The sequence below is a fragment of the Mesoplodon bidens genome (genome assembly GCF_964165515.1).
Source record: "Mesoplodon bidens genome assembly, chromosome: X".
NCBI lineage: Eukaryota > Metazoa > Chordata > Mammalia > Artiodactyla > Ziphiidae > Mesoplodon > Mesoplodon bidens.
In genome coordinates, this window is record NC_138163.1 from 78,478,181 (window position 1) to 78,505,964 (window position 27,784).

General features: G+C 43.5%; 1 protein-coding gene across 2 annotated transcripts in view; it reads right to left on the reverse strand.

The window, feature by feature from the left end:
• Positions 1-27,488, reverse strand: part of SLC16A2 (solute carrier family 16 member 2) — a 126,693-nt gene extending 99,205 nt beyond the window's left edge. The window contains exon 1 of one of the 2 annotated variants that reach the window (XM_081223309.1): positions 26,903-27,488. In XM_081223309.1, coding sequence (XP_081079435.1) covers positions 26,903-27,338 — 436 coding nt within the window. In that variant the 5' untranslated portion in view covers positions 27,339-27,488. The remainder of the gene's footprint in view (positions 1-26,902) is intronic. The other variant, XM_081223310.1, reaches the window with a different exon arrangement.
• Positions 27,489-27,784: the final 296 nt, after the last annotated feature.

Here is a 27,784-nt window from a genome sequence, read left to right on the forward strand (position 1 = left end):
AGCTGTGCTCATCTGCAAACAAAATGGAAGCAAGGAAGGGGCCCCAGCAAGGGCAAAAGGGACATTATCAGTATGAAATGGGGGGATTAACAAACAGGACCTTTCTCAGACCCTTAGATAACTGAATGGTCTGGGGGGAAGCTGAAGGGTATGGTATGCTCACCTGTAGAGCTATGGGGCTGTACATATATGTACATATGCATGTAAAAACATACATAGATACATATACATCTGCCTGTGTGTGTGTATATATATGTGAGAGAAAGAGAAAGAGCCTATCAATATAGATAAATGTGTATCTGTGTGCCTATGGGTATGTGCTTTTAGTTGCCTATGTCATGATTATGTGTATAGTTTTGTACACACAAGTGGTTGCTTATACATATGTGCGTCTTTGGTGATGCCTCAATCCAGCTCTACATGCATGAGTACATGTGCAAATCTACAGATAAACTTATGTACCTGGCAGCCATGATGATAATTCATATGTAAGGCTCAAATCAGTATTCAGAGGACTGTCACATCCATCCTCTCATTTGAACCTCATCGCAAGACTGAGAGATTATTACTCTCCCCCCCACCCGCCATTTTACAGATAGGTAAAGTGAGGCTCAGAGAGGCCAAATGACTTGGCCATGGGTTACAGATTAGGTAAATGGCAAAGTCAGGACTCTAATGTTGGTCTATCTGATGTCAGATCCTGTTCCTTACCCTATACCACACAGCACAAGGAGAAATGACGCAAAAGGGACTTGAACTTCAGGGTCTTCTTTATGACCTCCCATTCCAAAGAAATCTTTTCTGTTAGTGCTGAAACAAATTCCATGAAAAGGAGGAGGGTTCCAGGACCTGTGCTATTCTCTGTTGAGCCATGGTCTGGAGAATGGCCTGCAAGTTGCTGGTCCTGCCTGGAGATGTGGCCAAATCCTTTCATGGGACACAGATAAGCCATGGTCCCCTTGAGCAGGTGTTCACTGGTGACACCCTGGAGCCCAAGAGGAGGCTTCCAGGGGTTAGGAGTCAGGACAATAGGTTTGTTCCTTCCCCATTCTCTCCTCTGGCTGTCTGTCTTTCTCTTCCTAAGAGCCGCAGGCTCTCAGCATCTGGTCTGACCGGTTCCACTGAGCCTTCCATGTTTGAGATATACTGTGAGGAGGGCAGGGTGCACAGGCTTGGCTAAGCCTGAATGTGAGTGGTGCCATCCCAGGGCAAAGCAGCAAATGAACCTGTTTGGGGTCCTGCTAACTTCCTTTACCCTGGCCACCAGGTCCCTCCAGCTGGTTGACCCAAAGATTTAAGGAAAACTTGCTTTTGGCTAGTCTTTCCATAGGCAAAATCTAGGTCAAAGCAAAAAAACCACTGTGGCTCTTGGAATACACACAACTTTCCTGTTGTTCACCATTTGGATGATTAGAACCTGGTCAAGAGTAACAGAGATAATGATAGTAATTCCAAATCTTCAGGATCACTAATTTGAAATCCTTGGAGAAGTCAGGGCTCAGGGAAGGGGGGATGGTCTCCTAGTCATCTGCAGGCAGGAGATCCTCACCATTCCCCATCTCTACTATGACTGTACTCAGTCATCCCAACTGGTCACCAGAATTTTAACTTGCTAATATTTAGAGCCTCCCATAGGGGGCCCTTACTGGGACTTGCTGGTATTTGTCCTCCCCTCCCCCACCCCAAAAGATGAACCCTCCTTCCAAGTAACAGGATGGGAGGTCCCAATGGGCAAGGAGGTCAAGGGGCTTGGCAGGATAAGCTCTTAGGAGGCAGGACACAGAGCACGATGTTGTAGATAGAGCTGTTTGGATTCAAAATTGTTGTATGTGTATGTGTAGACCACTCACAGTCATTGGTTCCCTCCAGAATTTAAGGAGGAGCTTATAGGCTGATGTGGCCAGTGCAGGATTACCCAACAGGTGGACTAAGTATGAGTTTAGGGCATCAATGAAGCAAGAGCACCCCAAAATGAAAAAGTTATAAATTTAATGAATTGTTTCAGAATTCAGCAGTTGGAAAAACAGTGCTGCAAGCCTCTAAAAGTATTAATCTGGCCCTGGGAATGACCAACATCAGAGAAGCCTGGTATCTTGAGAAGGCACCTTTACCTCCAAAATTCCTGAATGAGTAATGCTAAACTCCCTTGGGCTCACTTGGGGTTACATTAGCTTACTAGACAGATAACAAGAACAGCAAATGCTTATATGTGCCAGTAAAAGCACTTACTATGTGCCAGACACTGTTCTGAGGTATATATAACTCACTTAACAACCCTACTGGTAAGTACTCTTGTTATCCTCCCTTACGCATGACGAACTAGTGGCACAGAGAGGTTAAGTGCCTTGCCTAAGGACACACAGCTGGTAAATGGTGGAGCCAGGACTTACCCAGGCAGTTTGGCTCCAGGGTCAGTCAGTGCTCACTCAAGAGGGCTCCAAGAAAGGAGGACTCTCAGTGGTACTTTTCCCATAAGACACGAACTCCCTTTAAAAAAAAATAAAGCTAAGATCGTATAAAAGTGATATTAAAGCAGAGAATGTTCAGGAAAGATGTCCAGGCATGTTGATTCAGCATATCATAATCTGTCCCACCAAATCTCAGTTTCACATTGAGGTACTTGCTCACTTGTGCACACATGCTCTCTCTTTGCCTCTCTTGGGTGGAATTCTTCAAGGAGATAAGATAGAGACCATGGGATAGCTATCATTTCCAAAACTCACCTTTTCTCAAATCAGGGAGGATCAGTTTTCAATTTTCATCAGAGAAGTTGTTCTCTTACACTCACTGTCTCACCATTCCTTATAACCTCTGACCCCTTGCCAGGAAGCACCCAAGACCTCTTTGGTTTATAGAAACCGTTGGTTCTAAGCACCACTACGTTTCTAGGACGTCCAGCTTTTTCATTGTTTAAGTGGAGAAATCAAGGCCCAGAAAGGGAAAGGGACTTGTCAAGGTCACAAAGACAGTAGCAGAGCCAGAAGCAGAAATTGGCTCTCCTGACTCCCAGTCCAGTGCTCTTTCTTGATCCCAGCCAGCAGGCCTTAGCTATGGCCCAGATCCCTCCTTCCATGACACTTATTTCTGTCCCCCTTAGCTTTTTGACTCCCAATTTGTTTCAGGCTGCTATCAAGTTTAGGGAAAACTGTTCCAAGTTTCAGGGAGCTCCTACATCTCTGCCCCCATGGAACATGGAATTGGGAGACCTGGTTTCTAGTCTCAGCTCTGCTAAATATTAAGTATATGAGACGTTGGGCCACTCACTTGCCCTCAGTCTGCTCTCCATTTTCTGCAACTGTAAAATGGGACTATGGTTCTCTACACAGCCCTTCCCTGCCATGAACTTTTCCTTAACTAACACAAACCACATTGAATTTTCATTTGCCAGAACCCCTTAACGCACCACTTGTTGTGATCAAAGAAGTTGGCACATAATGAGATTCAACTGAGTATTTTATTTCATAACTGTCTCTGTTGCAAGGATAAACATCAATTAAGATGTAAACTACAAATGTACCACACACAGAAGGGATTATTATCACTCAGTTGTCTCTCCCTCTTCTGGGGCTCATAGCATCAGAGCTGTTTGGGACTCAGGGTGAGAGGCTGAGAGCTGCTGCCACTTCTGCTCTCAGGCCCTTTATCCCTCTTCTTGGACCTCTTAGGAAAAGTACCTGGCTGCTGACATGGAAGAGCAGGTGGTGTAGGCTGGGTGGGCTATGCCACAAGCCACTTTGTAGGCACCTCATTCTGTCGCCCAATGTCCAGACATCCCCCTGTCCCATACCCTTTTCTCTAAATGTCCTCAGTATTTTCCTCTCCTCCTTCCCTTCCACTCCACTCCACCTGCTGGGTCAGGGACTTCCAGAGGGCAAAGACCCAGACATTGAGTAACAACCAAACTGTCCAATTCACAACCTTCAGCCAACCACTGCCCAATTCATAGGCTCCTCTCCACTTAGCTAAGTCCCTTTTCAAGTTACAACTCTACCAGCAAAACTTCATTGATTCCTCTGGCCCTCACATTCATCTCTCCTTTTCCACATCACCACAGCAAAATTGCATTCAATTTTATATATACATATATTTTGCTACTTAGCAGTGATCTGTGGTTGTTTGGTATGGTATGTCTTCTCAAAGAAATTATAAACTTCTTGAGGAACACCTGTCCTTCTCTTGTTCATCCAAGGTCCAGCCTCCTAACACATAATAAACACCTATTGACTTGAATTGAACCAACATCAATTGAATTGAAGATGGAGAGTATGGGGAAGGCTTGTGAGCAAGGAGTGAACTATTTACTGAACACTTATTATGTGTTAGGCTGTATGCTAGATGCTTTATATGCCTCCTCTCATTTACTCTCCACACCAATAATGACAGATGTGATTATTATCCCTATTTTACAAATGAGAAAACTCAGACTTCAAGAAGTTAAAACCTTTGTCAACGCCAGCCATATGGTGAGTATTTGAATCTAGTGCTGTTTGATTCCAAAGCCTATATTCAAAGATTGATTACAGCTTGAATGCTTATTAGCAAAGTGCTGAATAAATAAATTATGACATACCCATATAATGGAATACTGTGCAGTTATTTAAAAAGTGAGGATTTTATGCACTTAATGTGTAATAATATCCAAGATATATATATATATATATATTTTGTGTGTGTGTGTGTGTGTGGTACGTGGGCCTCTCACTGCTGTGGCCTCTCCCACTGCGGAGCACAGGCTCCGGATGCACAGGCTCAGCAGCCATGGCTCACGAGCCCAGCCACCCCACGGGATGCGGGATCTTCCTGGACCGGGGCACGAACCCGTGTCCCCTGAATCGGCAGGCGGACTCTCAACCACTGCGCCACCAGGGAAGCCCCAAGATATATTTTGAAGTATAGAAGGCAAGGTGGAGGATATGTGAATTAAAGGCTACCATTGTGTTTTTAAAATAGGATGTATACACACATACACAACTGCTTGTAAATATACAGAATATCTCTGGAAGGACACCCCAGAAAACACTGGTGGCCTCTAGGGAGGGGAAGAAGGTAGGCACAAGACAGTGTAGGAGAGACACTTTTTAGCATCATACCTCTTGAATTCTGTCTCAGATTAAATAAATAAAATTACATTTATTACAACACAATACAATCTCTTTCCACAAAGTAGTGCCTGGGGATTAACTTTAGAAAAGTTCAGGGAAAGGTGAAGGGGGCAGGATGCCAGTTATTGAGCTGGGGAACCCCCAAGGTGGCAGACAGCCCACCCCTTACACCCATTCCCCAACTCCTCTTATAAACCAACCTTCACTACAATCATCTACCTATAATACTGATTGAGGTTACATCTTTCCAGATCTCAGTTCTCTCCCTGTAAAATGGAAACCAAATGGTTAGGAATAGGTAGTCTAAAATGCCTTCCAGTTCACACATTTAAATAACTGAAAGTCAAGATGGTATGTCCTAGTATACTTGAAATATTAGTCTCAAAGAAGGACTTGGGGATTTTGTTTTGTTGTTTACAACAAGAAAGAAAAACATTTTCATTGTGAAATGGTATAAACATTTGTCTACTAAATGGTATTAATGGAAGCTCCATAAGTGTTCACTGAAATGCTGCTCAAAACTGCTATTGCAGAGAAACCAAGATGGAGATGGAGGAGGAGGACATGGAGGTCATCTTAACACAAATGCATCAAGAATACATCTACAGATGGAACAATTCTCACAGAACACCGGCTGAACATTAGCAGAAGACATTGGACAATGGAAAGGACAATAAAGATCCTCGCATAACCAGGTAGGACAAAAGAAAGAAGGAAGAAAGAAGAAGAGAGGAAGCAGTAAGGGATCTGCACCCCTAGGGGGCAGCTGAAACAGAGGAGAGGGTCCCACATCTGGGGAAGCCCCCTCACCAATGGGGAAATCGGTCGGGACAGAAGGAGAGCATCTGAGGCTGTAAGAGGAGGATGAAATGGCCAGTCTGTGGCAGAAAGGACAGAGTGAGACCTGCACAGACAGTCTGTGCCACAGCCCTGTGCACCCCAGACCGGAACGTGTGTCCACCAGTGCACACAGAGGCTGAGAGCTGGAACGTGGGAATTGGAGAGCAAACCCGGGGGGAGGACTGCAGTTGGCTGTGAGGAGACAGCCTGAGGGGACCAGAGGGAGGAAATCCATAACTAGGAATGCTTGTGTAGGAAACCCAGACTGCCACAGAAGCAAGACGCCACTGTTGAGTGATACGCAGGGGGTGGAGCTGCCATTGCAATCTCTCTCTCCCCACACGCCAGCCCCCAGCCCTGCCAGGCCCTAGGAAAAGCCCCCACCAGGGCTAACTTTCTCGTGCCTGCCACCAGGCACTGGGAAAAGCCCCCACCAGGGCTGACCTTCTCACACCTGATGTCAGGCACTAGGAAAGGCTCCCATTAAGGCCAGATCTCTCATGCCCATGGTCACCGGCTTCCCCACACACCTGTTGCTGCCAGGGCCCCTGGACCCAGGCATTTCATGCCACCTCCGTGCCCTGTCCTCACCAGGGCAGATCCGAGTGCTCCAGGACAGCCTCAGGAGCAGAGTCCTGTGGGTGGCCCACACGCAGAGGTGGGGTCATAGCTGAGCCCCAGGGCGGGGCGACTAGGAAGAGGAACAAAAATTTTTCCATGCAGTAGCACAAGCTGCAGATTAAATCCCCACAGTGGGCTTGGTAATATCTTGCATCTATGGAATATCTGAATGGACAACAGGTGGTCGCAAAACTGAAACCACTCTAGCTCTAGCAGCTATGGACTTTGGGGACTAGTACATGCAGGAGTTATGCCAGGTCAGAGTCTGAGCTGCCCCCACAGTGCCCACAAAGGGACCAGAGACCTACCTAGAGGCTTTGGAGGGCTTCCTGGGGAGGTGGAGGTTGACTGTGACTCACGGTGGGGGCAAGGACACTGACAGCTGAAACCCCAGGAAAATATAATTATTACTATTTCTTTTTATGTGTTGTCTTGTTCTGTTGTTGTTTTTTATTACTTTTTAAAGTTTCATTTAGTTTTTTAAATTTTTTATATACTTTTAATTTTTTTATATTTCTATGCCTATGTTGCTTCTTTTGTTGTTCTGTGTTTTTTCCTGTTTTTTTTAAGTTCCTTTGTTCTATTTTGTTTTTACCTTTTTTCCCCTTTGTTCTATTTGTTCTTACCTTTTTTTAATCTTTTTAAAAATATTTTTTGTGTGTTTGTACTGTTTTCTTTGCCGTTTCCTTCAGTTGCCATTGTGCTTTTGTTTTGTTTTATATTTTTGTTTTTGTTAGTTTTGTTTTTAATAATTTGATTTCATTTTGGGATTCTTTTGTTTGTCTAGTTATTCTCTTGTTTATTGTTTTCTCTGTTTTTGTTTCTTATCTTGTGTGTGTTTGTTTTTTTGTTTGTCTGTTTCTGTTTTTTCGGTTTTGCTTTTACCTTTGTCTAGGGTTCTGTTTGTCTGTTCATTTGATTGTCTATTTTTAATTGTTGTTGTCATTGTTTGCTAGATTTTGTCTTTGTTATTGTCTTGGGTTTTGTATGTCTGTTTTACATCATGCCCTTTTTTTCCATTTCATTTTTTGCTGTTTCTGCCAAGCTGTGTGGCTTGTGGGGTTTTGGTTCCCAGGCCAGGGTTGGGCTTGAGCCTCTGGGGTAGGAGTGCCAAGTCCAGGATGCTGGAACACCAGAGAATTCCTGACCCCAGGGAATGTTAGTCAGTGAGAACTCTCCCAGAGGTCTCCATCTCAACTCCAAGAACCAGTTCCACTCAACTGCCTGCAGGCTTCAGTGCTGAATGACACACGCCAAATAACAAGCAAGACAAGAACACAAACCCAACAATCAGCAGACAGGCTGCCTAAAGTCATATTAAGCCCACAGACACCCTAAGACACAAAACCTGATGCAGCTCTGCCCATAAGAGGCCAAAGGTCAAGTGCCACACACCAAACTGCAGGCACCAGTCCCTCCCACCAGGAAGCCTACACAAGCCACTGGAACAACCTCATCCAATGGGGAAAGACACCAGAAGCAAGAGGAATTATGACCCTACAGCCGGCAGAGAGGAGACCTCAAACACAGAAAGTTAAACAAAATGAGAAGACAGAGAAATATGTTGCAAACGAAGGAGCAAGGTAAAAGCCCATAAGAAGAAATAAATAAAGAGGAAATATGCAGTCTACCTAAAAAAGAATTCAGAGTAATGACAGAACAGATGATCCAAAATCTTGGAAATAGAATGGAGAAAACAGAAGAAACGTTTAATAAGGACCTAGAAGAACTATAGAACAAACTGTGATGAACAACACAATAAATGAAATTAAAAATACAACAAAGGGCTTCCCCGGCGGCGCAGTGTTTGAGAATCTGCCTGCCAATGCAGGGAACACGGGTTCGATCCCTGGGCCGGGAAGATCCCACATGCCATGGAGCAACTAAGCTCGTGTGCCACAAGTACTGAGCCTGTGCTCTACAGCCCGTGAGCCACAACTTCCGAGCCCGTGTCTCACAACTACTGAAGCCCACGCACCTAGAGCCCGTTCTCCACAATGAGGGAAGCCACTGAAATGAGAAGCCCACGCAATGCAAAGAAGAGTAGCCCCCACTCGCCACAACTAGAGAAAGCACACGTGCAGCAACGAAGACCCAACACAGCCAAAAATAAATAAATAAAATTAAAAAAAAAACAACACCTAAAGGGCTGTCTTTTGGTCTTGTTTAAGGTTTCCTTTGCTGTGCAAAACCTTTTAAGTTTCATTAGGTCCCATTTGTTTATTTTTGTTTTTATTTCCATTTCTCTAGGAGGTGGGTCAAAAAGGATCTTGCTGTGATTTATGTCATAGAGTTTTCTACCTATGTTTTACTCTAAGAGTTTTATAGTCTCTGGCATTACATTTAGGTCTTTAATCCATTTTGAGTTTATTTTTGTGTATGGTGTTAGGGAGTGCTCTAATTTCATTCTTTTACATGTAGCTGTCCAGTTTTCCCAGCACCACTTGTTGAACAAACTATCTTTTCTCCATTGTATATTGTTGCCTCCTTTATAAAAGATAAGGTGACCATATGTGCATGGATTTATCTCTGGGTTTCTATCCTATTCCACTGATCTATATTTCTTTCTTGTGCCAGTACCATACTGTCTTGATTACTGTAGCTTTGTAGTATAGTCTGAACTCAGGGAGCCTGATTGCTCCAGCTCCGTTTTTCTTTCTCAAGATTCCTTTGGCTCTTTGGGGTCTTTTGTGTTTCCATACAAATTGTGAAATTTTTTGTTCTAGTTCTGTGAAAAATGACATTGGTAGTTTGACTGTGATTGCACTGAGTCTGTAGATTTCTTTGAGTAGTATAGTCATTTCCACAATGTTGATTCTTCCAATCCAAGAACATGGTATGTCTCTCCATCTGTTTGTATCATCTTTAATCTCCATCTGTTTGTATCATCTTTAATTTCTTTCATCAGTTTCTTACAGTTTTCTGCATACAGGTCTTTTGTCTCCTTAGGTAGGTTTATTCCTTGGTATTTTATTCTTTTTGTTGCAAATGTAAATGGGAGTGTTTCCTTAATTTCTCTTTCAGACTTTTCATCCTTAGTGTACAGGACTGCAAGAGATTTCTGTGCACTAATTTTGTATCCTGCTACTCTACCAAAGTCATTGATTAGCTCTAGTAGTTTTCTGGTAGCATGTTTAGGATTCTCTATGTATAGAATCATGTCATCTGCAAACAGTGACAGTTTTATTTCTTCTTTTCTGCTATAGATTTCTCTTATTTCCTTTTCTTCTCTGATTGCTGTGGCTAAAACTTCCAAAACTGAGTAAGAGTGGTGAGAGTGGGCAACCTTGTCTTGTTCCTGATCTTAGAGGAAATGGTTTCAGTTTTTCACCATTGAGAACGATGTTGGCTGTGGGTCTGTCATATATGGCCTTTATTATGTTGAGGTAGGTTCCCTCTATGCCCACTTTCTGGAGAGTTTTTATCATAAATGGGTGTTGAATTTTGTCAAAAGCTTTTTCTGCGTTTATTGAGATGATCATACGGTTTTTCTCCTTCAATCTGTTAATATGGCGTATCACATTGATTGATTTGTGTATATTGAAGAATCCTTACATTCCTGGGATAAACCCTACTTGATCATGGCGTATGATCCTTTTAATGTGCTGTTGGATTCTGTTTGGTAATATTTTGTTGAGGTTATTCGCATCTATGTTCATCAGTGATATTGGCCTGTAGTTTTCTTTTTTGTGACATCTTTGTCTGGTTTTGGTATCAGGGTGATGGTGGTCTCGTAGAATGAGTTTGGGAGTGTTCCTCCCTCTGCTATATTTTGGAAGAGTTTGAGAAGGATAGGTGTTAGCTCATCTCTAAACGTTTGATAGAATTTACCTGTGAAGCCATCTGGTCCTGGGCTTTTGTTTGTTGGAAGATGTTTAATCACAGATTCAATATCAGTACTTGTGATTGGTCTGTTCATATTTTCTATTTCTTTCTGGTTCAGTCTTGGAAGGTTGTGCTTTTCTAAGAATTTGTCTGTTTCTTCCATGTTGTCCATTATATTGGCATATAGTTGCTTGCAGTAATCTCTCACGATCCTTTGTACTTCTGCAGTGTCAGCTGTTACTTCTCCTTTTTCATTTCTAATTCTGTTGACCTGAGTCTTCTCTCTTTTTTTCTTGATGAGTCTGGATAATGGTTTATCAATTTTCTTTATCCTCTCAAAGAACCAGCTTTTAGTTTTATTGATCTTTGTTATTGTTTCAATTGTTTTTCATTTATTTCTGATCTGATCTTTATGATTTCTTTCCTTCTGCTAACTTTGGTTTTTTGTTTGGTTGCTTCTTTTTCTATCTCTAATTGCTTTAGGTGTAAGGTTAGGTTGTTTATTTGAGATTTTGCTTGTTTCTTGAGGTAGGATTGTATTGTTATAGACTTCCCTCTTAGGACTGCTTTTGTTGCATCCATAGGTTTTGGGTCGTGGTGTTTTCCTTGTCATTTGTTTCTAGGTATTTTTTTATTTCCGTTTTGATTTCTTCAGTGATCTCTTGGTTATTTAGTAGCATAATGTTTAGCCTCCATGTGTTTGTATTTTTTAGTTTTTTCTTGCAATTGATATCTATTCTCATAGTGTTGAGGTCGGAAAAGGTACTTGATATGATTTCAATTTCCTTAAATTTACCACGGCTTCATTTGTGACCCAAGATATTTGCAAATGAAGCAACTGGCAAAGGATTAATCTCCAAAATATACAAGCAGCTCATGCAGCTCAATATCAAAAAAACAAGCAACCCAATCCAAAAATGGGCAGAAGACCTAAACAGACATTTCTCCAAAGAAGATATACAGATTGCCAACAAACACATGAAAGGATGCTCAACATCACTAATCATTACAGAAATGCAAGTCAAAACTATAATGAGGTATCACCTCACACTGGTCAGAATGGCCATCATCAAAAAATCTAGAAACAATAAATGCTGGAGAGGGTGTGCAGAATTGGCAACTCTCTTGCACTGGTGGTGGGAATGTAAATTGATACAGCCACTATGGAGAACAGTATGGAGCTTCCTTAAAAAACTACAAATAGAACTACCATATGACCCAGCAATCCCACTACTGGGCATATACCCTGAGAAAACCATAATTCAAAAAGAGACATGTACCAAAATGTTCATTGCCACTCTATTTACAATAGCCCAGAGGTGGAAACAACCTAAGTGTCCATCATCGGATGAATGGATAAAGAAGATGTGGCACATATATACAATGGAATATTACTCAGCCATAAAAAGAAACGAAATTGAGCTATTTGTAATGAGGTGGATAGACCTAGTGTCTGTCATACAGAGTGAAGTAAGTCAGAAAGAGGAAGACAAATACTGTATGCTAACACATATATATGGAATTTAAGAAAAAAAAATATGTCATGAAGAACCTAGGGGTAAAACAGGAATAAAGACACAGACCTACTTGAGAATGGACTTGAGGATATGGGGAGGGGGAAGGGGAAGCTGTGACAAAGCGAGAGAGAGGCATGGACATATATACACTACCAGACGTAAGGTAGATAGCTAGTGGGAAGCAGCCGCATAGCACAGGGAGATCAGCTCGGTGCTTTGTGACCACCTAGAGGGGTGGGATAGGGAGGGTGGGAGGGAGGGAGATGCAAGAGGGAAGAGATATGGGAACATATGTATATGTAGAACTGATTCACTTTGTTATAAAGCAGAAACTAATAAAAATAAATAAATAAATAAAAATTTAAAAAATAAAAAAAGAACCACCATATGACCTGCAATCCCAGTCCTGGGCAAATACCCTGAGAAAACCATAATTCAGAAAGAGTCATGTACCACCAAAATGTTCATTGCAGCTCTATTTACAATACTCAGGACATGGAAGCAACCTAAGTGTCCACTGACAGATGAATGGATAAAGAAGATGTGGAACATATATACAACGGAATATTACTCAGCCATAAAAAGAAACAAAATTGAGATATTTGTAGTGAGTTGGATGGACATAGAGACTGTCATACAGAGTGAAGTAAGTCAGAAAGGGAAAAACAAATATCATATGCTAACACATATATTTGGAATCTAAAAAAAAAAATGGTTCTGAAGAACCTAGCGGCAGGACAGGAATAAAGACTCAGACCTACTAGAGCATGGACTTGAGGACACAGGGAGGGGGAAGGGTAAGCTGGGACAAAGTGAGAGAGTAACATTGACATATATACACTACCAAATGTAAAATAGGTAACTAGTGGGAAGCAGCTGCATAGCACAAGGGAGATCAGCTCGGTGCCTTATGACAACCTAGAGGGATGGGATAGGGAGGATGGGAGGGAAATGCAAGAGGGAGGGTATATGAGGATATATGTATACATGTAGGTGCTACACTTTGTTATACAGCAGAAACTAATGAAACATTGGAAAGCAATTAAACTCCAATAAATTTCTTTAAAAACTACACTAGAAGGAATCAATAGCAGAATAACTGAGGCAGAAGAACAGATAAGTGAGTTGGAAGATAGAATGGTGGAAATCACTGCCACAGACCAGAATAAAAAAAACTGAATGAAAAGGATTGAGACCAGTCCCAGAGACCTCTGGGAGAATATTAAACACACCAACATTCAAATTATAGGGGTTCCAGAAAAAATAGAGAAATAGAAAGGGTCTGAGAAAATACTTGAAGAGATTATACTTGAAAACTTCCCTAACATGGGAAAGGAAATAGTAAGTCAAGTCCAGGAAGTGCAGAGAGTCCCATACAGGATAAACCCAAGAAGAAACATGCTGAGACACATATTAATCAAACTATCAAAAATTAAATACAAAGAAAAAATATTAAAAGAAGCAAGGGAAACCAACATATAACATACAAAGGAACACCCAGAAGGTTATCAGCTGATATTTCAGCAGAAACTCTACAGGCCAGAGGAGTGGCAGGATATATTTAAAGTGATGAAAAGGAAGAATCTACAACCAAGATTACTCTACCCAGCAAGGCTCTCATTCATATTCAAGGGAGAAATCAAAAGTTTTACAGACAAGCAAAAGCTAAGAGAATACAGCACCACGAGACCAGCTTTGCAACAAATGCTAAAAGAACTTCTCTAGTAAGGAAACACAAGCAAAGAAAAAGACCTACAAAAAGAAAACCAAAACAATTAAGAAAATGGTATTAGGAACAAACATATCAATAATTACCTTAAATGTAAATGGATTAAAGGCTCCAACCAAAAGGCACAGACTGGCTTAGTGGATACAGAAACAAGACCTGTATATATGTTGTCTATAAGAGACCCACTTCAGACCTGGGAACGTATACACACTGAAAGTGAGGGGATGGAAAAAGATATTCCATGCAAGTGGAAATCAAAAGAGAGTTGGAGTAACAATACTCATATCAGACAAAATAGACTTCAAAATAAAGACTGTCACAAGAGACAAGGAAGGACACTACATAATGAACAAGGGATCAATCCAGGAAGAAGATATAAAAATTGTAAATATTTATGCACCCAACAGAGGAGCACCTCAATACATAAGGCAAATGCTAATAGCCATAAAAGGGGAAATTGATAGTACCACAATAATAGTGGGGGACTTTGACTCTCCAGTTACACCAATGGATAGATCATGCAGACAGAAAATTAATAAGGAAACACAAGCCTTAAATGACACATTAGACCAGATAGACTTAATTGATATTTCTGGGACATTCCATCCCAAAGCAGCAGAATAGTTTCTTCTCAAGTGTGCATGGAACATTCTACAGGGTAGATCACATCTTGGGTCTCAAAGCAAGCATCAGTAATTTAAGAAAATTGAAATCATATCAAGCATCTTTTCCAACCACAATGTTATGAGACTAGAAATCAATTACAGGAAAAAAAAACTATAGAAAACACAAACACATGGAGGCTAAACAATACATTACTAAATAACGAAGAGCTCACTGAAGCTATCAAAAAGGAAATCAAAAAGTACCTAGAAACAAATGACAATGAAAACACAACAACCCGAAACCCATAGGATGCAGCAAAAGCAGTCCTAAGAAGGAAGTTTAAACCAATACAATCCTACCTCAAGAAACAAGAAAAATCTGAAATAAGTAACCTAATCTTAAACCTAAAGCAACTAGAGAAAGAACACCAAACAAAACCCAAAGTTATTAGAAGGAAAGAAATCATAAAGATCATAGCAGAAATAAATGAAATAGAAGCAAAGATCAATAAAACTAAAAGCTGGGTCTTTGAGAAGATACACAAAATTGATAAACCTTTAGCTAGACTCATCAAGATAAAAAGGGAGATTTTAATCTCAATAAAATTAGAAACGAAACTAAACGAAATTAGAAACAAAAAAGAAGTTACAACTGACACCACAGAAATACAAAGGATCATAAGAGACTCTTACGGGTGACTATATGCCAATAAAATGGACAACCTGGGAGAAATGGACAAATTCTTAGAAATGTACAAACTTCCAATACTGAACCAGGAAGAAATAGAAAATATGAACAGACCAATCACAAGTAATGAAATTGAAACTTTGATTAGAAACCTTCCAACAAACAAAAGTCCAGGACCAGATGGCTTCACCAGCGAATTTTATCAAACGTTTAGAGAAGAGCTAACACCTATCCTTCTCAAGCTCTTCCAAAAAATTGCAGAGGGAGGAACATACCCAAACTCATTCTACAAGGCCACCATCACCCTGCTACTAGAACCAGACAAAGATATCCCCAAAAAAGAAAATTGCAGGCCAATTTCACTGATGAACATAGATGCAAAAATCCTCAACATAACACTAGCAAGGAGAATCCAACAACACATTAAAAGGATCATATAGGGCCTCCCTGGTGGCGCAGTGGTTGAGAGTCCGCCTGCCGATGCAGGGGATACGGGTTCGTGCCCCGGTCTGGGAGGATCCCATATGCCGCGGAGCAGCTGGGCCCGTGAGCCATGGCCTCTGGGCCTGCGCGTCCGGAGCCTGTGCTCCGCAACGGGAGAGGCCACAACAGTGAGAGGCCCGCATACCGCAAAAAGAAAAAAAAAAAAAAAAAAAAAAAAGGATCATACACCATTATCAAGTGGCATTTATCCCAGGGATGCAAGGAATTTTTAATATTTGCAAATAATTCAGTGTGATACACCATATTAACAAACTGAAGAACAAAAACCATATGATCATCTCAATAGATTCAGAAAAAGCTTTTGACAAAATTCAACACCCGTTTATGATAAAAACTCTCCAGAAAGTGGGCATACAGGGAACCTACCTCAACATAATAAAGGCTATATATGACAAACCCACAGCAAACATTATTCTCAATGGTGAAAAACTGGAAGCATTTCCTCTAAAATCAGGAACAAGACAAGGGTCCCTACTTTTCCACTATTCTTCAACATAGTTTTGGAAGTCCTAGACATGGTAATTAGAGAAGAAAAAGAAATAAAAAGAATCCAAATTGGCAAAGAACAAGTACAACTGTCACTGTTTGGAGATGACATGATACTATACATAAAAAATCCTAAAGATGACACCAGAAAATTACTAAAGCTCATTAATGAATCTGGTAAAGTTGCAGGATACAAAATTAATACACAGAAATCTCTTGCAATCCTATACACTAACAACAAAAGATCAGAAACAAATTAAGGAAACAATCCCATTTACCATTGCAATGAAAAGAATAAAATGCCTAGGAATAAACTTACCTAAGGAGGCAAAAGGCCTATATGCAGAAAACTATAAGATACTGATGAAAGAAATCAAAGACGACACAAACAGATGGAAAGTTAGACCATGTTCTTGGATTGGAAAAATCAATATTGTGAAAATGACTACACTACCCAAAGCAATCTACAGATTCAATGCAATCCCTATGAAATTACCAATGGCATTTTTCACAGAACTAGAACAAAAATTTTACAATTTGTATGGAAACACAAAAGACCTCGTATAGCAAAAGCAATCTTGAGAATAAAAAGAAAAAGAGCTGGAGGAATCAGGTTCCCTGACTTCAGACTATACTACAGAACTATAGTAATCAAAACACTATGGTACTGACACAAAAACAGAAATACAGATCAATGCAAGAGGATAGAAAGTCCAGAGATAAACCCACGCACCTATGGTCACCTAATCTATGACACGGGAGGCAAGAATATATAATGGAGCAAAGACAGCCCCTTCAATAAGTGGTGCTGGGAAAACTGGACAGCTACATGGAAAAGAATTAAATTAGAACACTCCCTAATACCATACACAAAAATAAACTCAAAATGGATTAAAGCCATAAATGTAAGGCCAGACACTATAAAACTCTTAGAGGAAAACATAGGCAGAACACTCTGATATTAATCGCAGCAAGATTTTTTTGACCCACATCCTAGAGTAATGAGAATAAAAACAAAAATAAAGAAATGGGACCTAATTAAACTTAAAGCTTTTGCACAGCAAAGGAAACCATAAACAAGACGAAATGACAACCCTTAGGATGGGAGAAAATATTTGCAAATGAAGCAACTGACAAAGGATCAATCTCCCAAATATACAAACAGCTCATGCAGCTCAATATCAAAAATACAAACAACCCAATCCAAGAATGGGTGGAAGACCTAAATAGACATTTCTCTATGGAAGACATACAGATGGCCAACAAACAGATGAAGAAATGCTCAACATCACTAATTATTAGAGAAATGCAAATCAAAACTACAATGAGATATCACCCCACCCCAGTCAGAATGGCCATCAACACAAAATCTACAAACAACAAATGCTGGAGAGGGTGTGCAGAAAAGGGAACCCTCTTGCACTGTTGGTGGGAATGTAAATTGATACAGCTACTATGGAAAGCAGTATGGAGGTTCCTTAAAAAGCTAAAAATAGAACTACCATGTGACCCAGCAATCCCACTACTGGGCATATACCCTTAGAAAACTATAATTCAAGAAGATACATGCACCCAGTGTTCATTGCAGCACTATTTACAATAACCGGGACATGGGAGAAACCTAAATGTCCATCAACAGAGAAATGGAGAAAGAAGATGTGGTATACATATATACAATGGAATATTACTCAGCCATAAAAAGGAATGAAATTAGGTCACCTGTAGAGACATGGATGGACCTAGAGACTGTCATATAGAGTGAAGTAAGTCAGAAAGAGGAAAACAAATACCATATATTAATGCATATATGTGGAATCTGAAAAAATTGGTATAGACAATCTTATTTACAAAGCAGAAATAGATACAAAGTGGGGGGGGTGAATTGGGAGATTGCGATTGACACTTATATACTATTGATACTATGTATAAAATAGATAACAAATGATAACCTAGTGTATAGCACAGGGAACTCTATCTAGTGCTCTCTGCTGATCTAAATGGGAAGGAAATCCAAAAAAGAGGGGATGTATGTATACTTATAGCTGATTCACTTTGCTGTACAGCAGAAACTAACAGTTTTAAAGCAACTATACTCCAATAAAAATTTTTTAAAAACCTGCTGTTGCAGTCCTCCTCCAGATCTCTGGCTTTCTGTGGCCTCTGTTCTCTGGGGCTATCCTGTTTAGAACATAAGGAAATTGGCCCACTCCGAAACTGAATACAAAGGAGCAAGGCCCCTTCTTTGCTTAATGTCCCCTGGCCCAGACCTTCTGACCCTAAATATCCCTTTCCTTCTTCTCACTACCTGCAGGAGAACAGAGGCTCTGTGAGAGACCCTCGGGAGGAAGTGACACCCTAACTCCACCCACCATCTGCCCCCAATGCGCAGCAATTCCTATTTAAAAACTCAGTCCTTGACTCAAAGGAGGTTTGTGAGCTCCTGCCAAGAGCTGTAAATATTTCAACATGCCTTGTTTCCTTGAATGTATATGACCTGGGATCTGACCCCTCCTCTCCCTGGGCTCCTAGAGAATTGAGGAACAAAGAAAACATTGCCAGTCCTTAGCTACAGGATACCCGGGTAAAACTGCAGAAGAATACAGAGGAGAGATGGGGAAGAGATGGCGTGGGGAGGTGGAAGGTGGAGAGGAGGGGTTGATTCCTCTTCCAGAAATATTTAGAGAAAGGTATAGCAACTCACTTTCTAGGAGTTGGAAAAGGTTACTGGATGATGATGGCGATAATAATAATACCAACCCCTTCACAATTTACAAATGTCTTTCACATACAGAATCTCATGTGACCCTTCATAGTCCTATAAAAGTAAATGCTGTCAATCTCACTATAAAGATGAGAACACTGAAGCCTTGAAAGGTTATGTGACTTATTCAGGCTAACCAACTAAAAAGAGACAGTTTCTCTGGCCCTGTTTTGGACCCAAAGACCATGACTCTGGGTAGAGTAAGATGGGTGGTTAGAAGAGTATGTCATGTATCACAAGACTGTGAGACTTTTGTTTACTAAACCCTTTCTTGGTCATCTCTTTTTATCCCTTAGTCATAAGGATGCCCTGAGGCTACAGGAATTGAATACTCTGCAGCAGTCTTCCTTGGTAGCTGTGCTCCTCCCATCTTTAGTATGTATTAGGTGATATCTAAAGGCAGGAGTTCTGGTCTCATACTCTGGGTTCAAATCTTGGCTCTGCTATTATTTGCTATATGAGCTAAGCAAGCTACTTAACTCCTGTGCATCTTTCTCTTTATCTGTGAAATGGAGGAAATAATAGTACCTACCTCATAGAGTTGTTCAGAATTTAAATGGGTTGGTACATGTAAAGTGCTTAACATAATGCCTAGCACAGAATTAATTGCTAAATGCTAAATAAATGTTAGCAATTTCTATTGTTATTATTACTATTATTATTACTACTATTAGGGTGCTTGATGGAAGTAAGAAGCTAAATGTCAAAGAAACAACACTGTGGAAGAGCAGCTATCACTAGGTTGTATGCTCCGTGTCTTTTCCCCCATAATAGGGAAAGCTTATAGGGAGCCATCTCCATACTTCTACCCAGTCCTCTTGGGATCAGTGGCAACCCCACATGAGGGGCATGGGTGATGAACAGAAGAAGAGTTCTTTTCTTTGTGAGAAGCTCAGTTACCCAAACAAGTGACTGAACTTGTGACCTGAGTCTCACCAGCACTATGTTCTAAGCAACTGTGCTAATTGGCCCAGACAGACATCACACACCCAGCTATACACACGTACACACAGGTCTGGACACATGGGTGCATGCACATACCCTTCCAGCCTGGGTTAGAAGGTGGGTGGACAGATCCACAGGATAACTTAGACAAGGAGACTGTGTGGGGACTGCTAGTTTAGTGACCTTTCCTTTCCTTTTTTCCCTTCAGCTGCATGGAAGCAGGGAAGCAACTAACTTGGGAGTTTCACTTCCTCCCTCTCCATCCTCACTTTTGACTCTAGATAGGACATGGGTGTCTGTCTCCTCCCCCCTTCGACTCCTCTACAATCGATTCTGCAGTATCTTTTGGCAAGAAAAGAGATGATAGGGGCTCAAACTAGAATGAAGAGTTCTATTCTATCGAGAACCCCTGAAGCTACTGAAAACCAATCTGAAGTCTCTGGAAGTTCAGTTGTCTAGGAATTGAAGGACAACAATAGTGAGGATTTGAAGAGGAATGGTGCAACTGACCAGGACATTTGTTGAATACTATTGAGTAAGACCTGCTACAATGCTATCTCTTTGACTGGGGTCCTGGGGCTGTGAAAAAAGGAGGTGTGGAAATGATGAAAAGTGTTTCATAGCAGCTATCTTACTGCAAAAATCCAGAGGTGATAGCTTCTACACTCTTGAGTGCTTCACAGGAAGTCACCCTTCCCCAAGAAAGTGGAGAATAAGAGAGGAGAAAGGGGAAAAGGGAAAAGATACTTCCACAGGATGTGTGGGAATGGGCCTGAGATCCAGTCTGGAGTGAGGCCTGTACAACATCCAAACCCCAGTTGTTCCTCTAATTGAGTGAGGGAAAGAAGAGAGAACAATACTGGGAGCAAAGGGATGGCGTATGAGCAGAGGTATTACAAATGCACTGTGAAAATAGGAGGAGCCAAGAAAATGTGTGGTTGGGACAGCCAGTTTTAGCCCTTCTTCTACCAACCCCAGAAACAAGCAAACAAGAGAACAGAGAAAGACAAGACTCCCAGGGTGAAGAACATGTACTTCCTCAAGCCACTTAAGCAGGCCACATTCCCTACCCACAAAATAAGCGCCAAGTGATTTCACACTAGTAATCATAGTACCTTGACTTCAAGGCAAATTATTAGACATCCCTAGGCTTAGTCCTCTGTCACCCTTAAAACGGGAGAGGGCTGGAGTATTCTAAACCCTCTTCCCAATAACCTTTCAATACCAAGAGGGATGCAGGATAAGGAGAGGATGGAAGCAGAAAGAAACTTACAATAAATGTTTCCAAGCCCCACTGTTGGGGAGTTGCAAAGAGTCCATGCCAAGAGGTACAATCCAGGCTGGCCATATTCTCTCCATCACTCTTACCTAGCAAGTTTCCCAATCTGGGCCCTTTGCACTAGTCCCCCACAACCCCTACAGAAGCTTCTGTTACATTAAACCTAATTCTGTAAACAGATGAGAAAAGACTTTTTTCAGATAGAATACTCATAATCCATGGCTTGAGGTGTAGAGTGTGTATGTGTGTGTGTGTGTGTGTGTGTGTGTTTTATGAATAAAGCTTTTTCTCTAAGGTTTACTCATTCAATCCCAGGTGAAATAATTCCTTTCAAAACAGGATATCCCACTCCATCTTTCACACAATCTGAAAAGAATAAATGATTCTTTCTTTTCAAAATGCAATAAAACAAAAAGATGTTGATGGGAAAAGCAGCATACCCTCCTGGGAAACTGGTCTGCTCAAAAGGTCCAGATGACATCCTTTATATATTTCTGTAAATGTTGATACTCCATCTGTTTGTTTACTCTTCATGGCACTGCAGGAAATATTTCCAAAGCAAGTATAAATTCAGGGGAAAGGAGAGAGAGCTCTGTGCCTGCTACTTCAGTAGCCACACTCTCAGCTAAGCCCTGAGTGAAGCTGAAGTTGCCCAGAAATTGTGAATACTCAATATGGCCTTCTCTAGGATGGCAAGCAGCAGCCCTCTCATACCCACTACAAGGCAGCAGGCCTTAGCCAGCTATAAAGATGCCCTGTCTGAAGCCCCCTGAAGGAAAACACCGTATTGCACTTAGGAATATTGGTTTACTCTTCTATCCTGAAGTAACAGCAAACCAAGATCATACTAACAATGCATTTCTTTTTCTTTTTTTACATCTTTATTGGAGTATAATTGCTTTACAGTGGTGTGTTAGTTTCTGCTTTATAACAAAGTGAATCAGTTATACATATACATATGTTCCCATATCTCTTCCCTCTTGTGTCTCCCCCCCTCCCATCCTCCCTATCCCACCCCTCTAGGTGGTCACAATGCACCGAGCTGATCTCCCTGTGCTATGCGGCTGCTTCCCACTAGCTATCTATTTTACGTTTGGTAGTGTATATATGTCCATGCCACTCTCTCACTTTGTCACAGCTTTTCTGAGAAATGAGAATGAGCTGTGGAAAATTAAGTTTCAGGAGAGGGGTCCAAACTGAGGCTTAAGGGAATGCTTGCAGTTTAATGCTTTTTAGAAACAGGCTCAAATGCTGGGAAACAGCAGCATACAGAACTACTCTGCTAGCCAGCAGCAGGCCAAGTTGAGGGAATTCTCTTGGAGGCCCAATTCTATGCTAAGCAGGACATTCTGGAAGAAGCACTGTGGATCTGAAGTTGCCTTTACATACTGGGTTTAAAAAAAGTGGGTCTTTTCAACCACATCAGTACATATGAGTTAGCTCCATAGTCTTTTAATACACATGGAGAAATGATGTCTACATGGTTTTTCATTGCTTTCCCAATCTCCTCCCAACCCATCCACACCCTTATTCAGGCAGATTAACATGTTTCCATTTGTCTGAATGAGTCAAAATGTATGCCAAGTGAATAGTAAAGAATAAAATGTCACATAATTTTAGAAGGATAGAACAGCAGAGCTAAGTTTATCTAGTCAAACCCTTTCACTTTACAGATAGATAAACTGAGGTACAGAGAGGTAAAGTGCCTGCTCATAGTCACAGAGTAAGTCAGGGGCACAAGTTGTCTAGCTCCTAGTCACTGCCTAGTTGGTATTACTGAGATCACCAGCCCACTGGGATCCAGATTTAGACTTAGAATGAGCACTCGAGGCTACTGGACAGTGAGCCAGGGATCCAACTTCAATTGGCTACTCCAGCTCAAACAAGCATCCCCCTGGTTGGCTTCCAAGTACCCTAACCTCTCCTCCTCACCCCCTCTGGTATGAGTCAAGGTCTCAGTTTGGGACCCAGCTTGGTTGGAGAGGAGTCAGAGGAGTGACTTCAAAGATGCCTGGCCAATGGCCCTGTGACCCAAAGCACCATAGCAGGCTCTGAGCCAACCTTCTCTGGACAAAAGCCTTTAGCCAAAGTCAAGACATTGGCAGATTTGCTCAAAAGATACCTGGCTCTCAAAGTCAGCAATTTAGTGGTCAGACCAGTGAGACACTGAACTAAGCAATGAAAGCCCTTAAAATGGGGAAGAGAAAGATAGCTTAAACTGTCCCTGGCCCCATCTATCTTTGGGACTATTTGCCCAAAGGTAGATTGTATCATTTATCCCATGCCTAGAAAATTCTGTCTCCATCAGAGTGGCCCATGAGCCTGAACTATCTTGTGCCCAATAATTAACCTTCCTGACCATTATTACCCCTTTCCCCAGGTGGTGAGAGACATAGCCCCACCCTCCTCACCTGGGAGCCTACAAGGGTCATGCTTATAAACTGCCCAGGAAAAGATGTCTCCCATCATATTTTATGGCTCAGTGCTAGACTGGCAGTCAAGGTGGAAAGTGCAGGGTACTGGGTTTACTCTGGAGCATGTTCAAAAAGACCTAAGCTTGGAGACAATGTTAAAAACTCTGACTTGTTCTGCTTTGTCTTCTGGACCCCCAACCCTAACCTTGCCCCAGCTCCAACTCATTTAGGGTTCCAGTAATGATCTGAGGCCTGCAATCAATGCTACCTTGCTCTTTCTTTCCTCCAAAATGTTCCCCTCTCATGCCAGGAAGCCATGATATACTTTTCACCAAATTGTTGGGTTGCCCATGTCCTGTCTGCTGCTTGGTCTGGGTTGGGGGAACTCCCAAATTTCCCACAAGCTCTACAAAAATATAGGCTCATTTCTCTCTTGACTTTTTTCCATTTTTCCCCTAAATCGGACCTTGGTCACTTGCCTCCATCTCAAGAACCTTTTGTCTGCCAGTCACCCCAGGCCTAAGGCCCAGGGAAAGTTGGTTTCCTTTTCAAAATGGGTGAAGAGAAAGGACAAGATACACTGCCACCATAGAATTGTATGCACCACAGAGTTCACAAAGACTGGACATTGCATGCTCTAGAATGGCCTGCATTCCACTTCCCTTCTACTCTTCATGGCTTTTTCACATGACCAGAGACCCCTCTGATGTGGAGTTAGCCTCCAGACATCAAAACAACCTTTCTCTGGGGCACCCTCACAATAGTCCCAGTCATCTGCAGAGCCTTAGACCCATTAAGCCAATCAGCACAGCTTTAGGACTGTGAAGATATTAGGCCTAGCCAAAGAGAATTTGGGTTGTGGGGTGCCTTGAAATATTAAATTCATAGATTTCTAGAGATGTAAGTCATGTCAGACATTAATAGAAATGGACAATGCACCAACATCCTTGACTGTGGGAGTGTATATTCTGTGTTCCTCAGAATGGCTATTGGGCATACACTGGCTGACAAACATCTTAGCAAGCTTCTACTGGCTTATTCTATCGCTTTGAGACACCAGTGTTGTGGCATAGGTAGCTGAGAAATTTTGAGTAAACTGAAGAAAGTGTGTGGAGACAGAGGCACACTTGGAATCTCAGGACCTGAATGGTTGCTTGGGAAAGCTGAGGGGCTCAAGAAAGGTAGTGGTGAGGATGAGATTTTCTAGGAACTCAGGAGTGTAGTGGGGTGTTCCTGACTTTTTTAAAATAAAAATTGAGGTGTTTCCCAGAGCCTCTAGTATCAGATAACTTTCATGAATTCGAGACACATACAGCAAGGACCCAAGCCAAAGTAGTCTGTGACCCTGGGGACATACCAAATTCCTCTCTGTTCTTCCCTGACCTATACTCACCATAATTTAAACTGGTAACCCCAGCCCCTCAATGGACCTAGTCTGTGTCAGAACACACACCAGCCACACCTCTGCACAGCTCACTGCTACCCCCCCTTCCCAGCTGCACTGTGATGTCTTGACCGGAAAGCCTCAGCCAGCCCTCCCCCTGAGTCCCCTATGATCACCTACTTTGAAGTTTGTTCCCCAGCAGTGAACCTCTTCCTGGTAAAATAGTGGTTTTTCCAAGTTTTATTACACACTCCTAAGGCCCCAGCTCTAGGCCTGCTCACATCACATGAATGCCAGGGCCTAGCTTCAGCCCATCCCCCATTACCTCGCATGAAGTTTTACCCAGGCTTTGCCACTAACCCCGAAGGCCAACAGCCTGCCTTTAACCACAGGGCAATGCTCAGCAGGTGCCCTCCAAGGTAACCTAGGCAACAGCCAGAGGCCCTACACTGGCTTCCTTCCCAAGAGCCCCTGAACTGCATCAAAGCAGGGAAAATGTAGTCCCAGGGGTGAGTGTGACAGTGACCTTCCGCCCAAATGTTGTTCCATACAGTCAGGGACCCCCTCCACTCAGGCGTCAACGCAGCCTGGGCAGTCCCGAGATTGCCTTGGACAGCCATTGCCGCACAATTGAACTTTCAAGTGGGGCCCGCACACTAGAACGCCAATGGATCACAAGGTCAGAGGCACCAAGAGTCCCAAAACCTCTTAAAGGGCAGCCTAGCAAACTAAAAAAAAGAAAAAAAGAAAAAAAAAAAGAAAAGAAAGAGTCCTTGGTTGAGAGCCGTAGGAGAGGCTCTCCAAGGGCCCAGGGAATCCACAGGTGGATGCCCCCAGAATTCAAGGTTTCTATTCACTAAATGATCCCCAGGCTCCCTCAAAGAGCAGCAGAAGTACGTGTTTGGGGGTGGCGAGAGGAGGGAACCCTTCAGTTCCAGGGCAACACTTATTCTGAGCTGCGTTTTAAAAAGCCACGTATTCTAAGCTGCAAACTTGCGGCGGGTCTCCAGTGGAGCTGTCCTGAGGAACCACAAGAGGGAGTGAGCCTTGAGGAAGACGGCATCCCAAGCCCCTCGGCTCGCTCCCGAGACTCCTCATGAGAACGGCTGAGGGGCTTCGCCGGCGGCTTGCTGAGAAAGCGGGATGGCTACTTTGACTTCTCCGAGTCCACAGTCAGGCTCAACGGGAGGAGCACACAAGCCTGTGGTCCTGTGGCCGCGGGCCTGAAGAGCGAGAGCTATGCCCCCAGCCCTGCTTGTCTTAGGGAAGAAGACCAAGTCAGCACCACACGAAGGCAGGAGGGGTGGAGGCCGGCATTCCGGCTAAAGACTAACGAGTCACCCAGCGGATAGCGGAGAGGCGCGGGGCGCCAGGCAGGGCAAGGCTGAGATTGGGGGCGGTGCGAAGTGAGCCTCAGGGCCCAGTCTGCCAGCCGCCTCACGCCTCTCTGGCAGGACCGCGGAGACTGCCTCCCTGCCTGCTTTGGGGTTCAGCTCAGAGGGCACAGAGATCCGCTCGCTCCCTCAGAGTGGCAGAGGACGGCCGGGCCCGGTTGGGCCGTAACCACCTCGGGCAAATAGACGCGCGCACACCCCCCACTCGCACTCCTTCCCTCCCTTCCTCTCTCTCCTGCAGATACACACGCCTGCCATGTGTTAGAGTCTTCGCTCAGCCACCAGGATTCCTAAAGTGTTTTTGACAGAAAACACCTCCGCGCCCCGTACAGGAACAGGGGCCGCTGTGGAGATCTGCGGTACAGTGTTTCTCTCAAAGTCCTCCCAACCTCCAAACTCTCTCCTCTCTCCATGTCTACGCACTCCACACCCGCCCCCCAAAAAAACAAAAAACAAAAAATCCACAACATTCTGAAAATATTTTCCCCCAGTACACACGCTCAGAGTACTTTAAACAAACCCGAAAGGTGCGTCTGGATATGTCTCAGAGCAAAAAAGTTCATTCCTTGCATATGATCAATGAAGGTCCCCGGTCCCACCCCCGGGACTCCTTGCGCCTAGTCTCCACAGCCGAGGCTGCCCAGAGCCCGGCAACCGGCGCTCTAGCAGCGCCACGGGCAAGGGGCAAGGGGGAGGAGTCCAAGCGGCGCGCTAGAGGGGTGCCTCGGACCAGGAGGTATAGGATCGGCGGCAGCCGGAGCGGACACCCTTGCCTAGAATGCCAGGTGGGGCGCGCGGAGCTGCTCACCTGCTTGGAACTCCACTTGGCGATTTTTCTCTCTTTCCTCCTGCAGCAACATGGAGTAGAGAATCCCGAAGGAGTTCTGGATGCCAAAGATGGAGCCGTTGCACCAGGTGGCAGCGAAGACCACCATCCAGCCGAAGCCACCTTCGGGGGGCTGGAAGCCGCGCGCGGTGCCGCGGGTCTCCACGGAGGGCGTGGGCTCGGGTTCGTGCACCGGCTCAGGCTCAAACTCCAGCTCCGGCAGTGGTGCAGGGTCCGGTAAGGGCTGGGGCTCCGGCTGGGGCTCTGGCTGGGGCTCGGGTGGGGGTACTGGCACGGGCTCGGGCTCGGGCTCCGGCTCCGGCTCTGGCTCGGGGCTACCCACCCGCTCCTGCTGTTCCTGGTCTGCCTCCCGCCAGGGCCCCTTAGCTTCCTCGCTCGCCGGGCTTTGCAGCGCCATCGCGGCCGGGGGACTGTGGCTGCTCGGGCCGGAGGAGCCGCTGTGTGGCTGGTACTTGTTTCTGCTGCTGCTGCTCCAAGCGCTGCTACTGCTGCCTCCTCCTCCCGGCTCCGCGCCCCAGCTGGCCAGCCTGTCCCGAGACAGACGGTCCCTCGAGCCCTCTCCTCCTCCTCCCCCATCCCCCCTCCTCCTCTCCCCATGTCATCTCTCTCCTCCCCCTCCTCCTCCTCTCCCTTCCCCCCAACCTCTTCCTCCCTCAACAGACAGCCGCTACAGCCTCTCTCTTCTCCCCAGCCCTTCCTCCTCCTCCTCATACTTGCCTACCTACTCAATCCGCAGCTGTCTCCCTCAACTCCCTTTCCAAACTACTGAATTCTGTTCTCCTTGTCCAGAAGCCCAGTAGAGGGATAGTTAAAATGGAAAAACGAGAGCATAAACTATCCTGT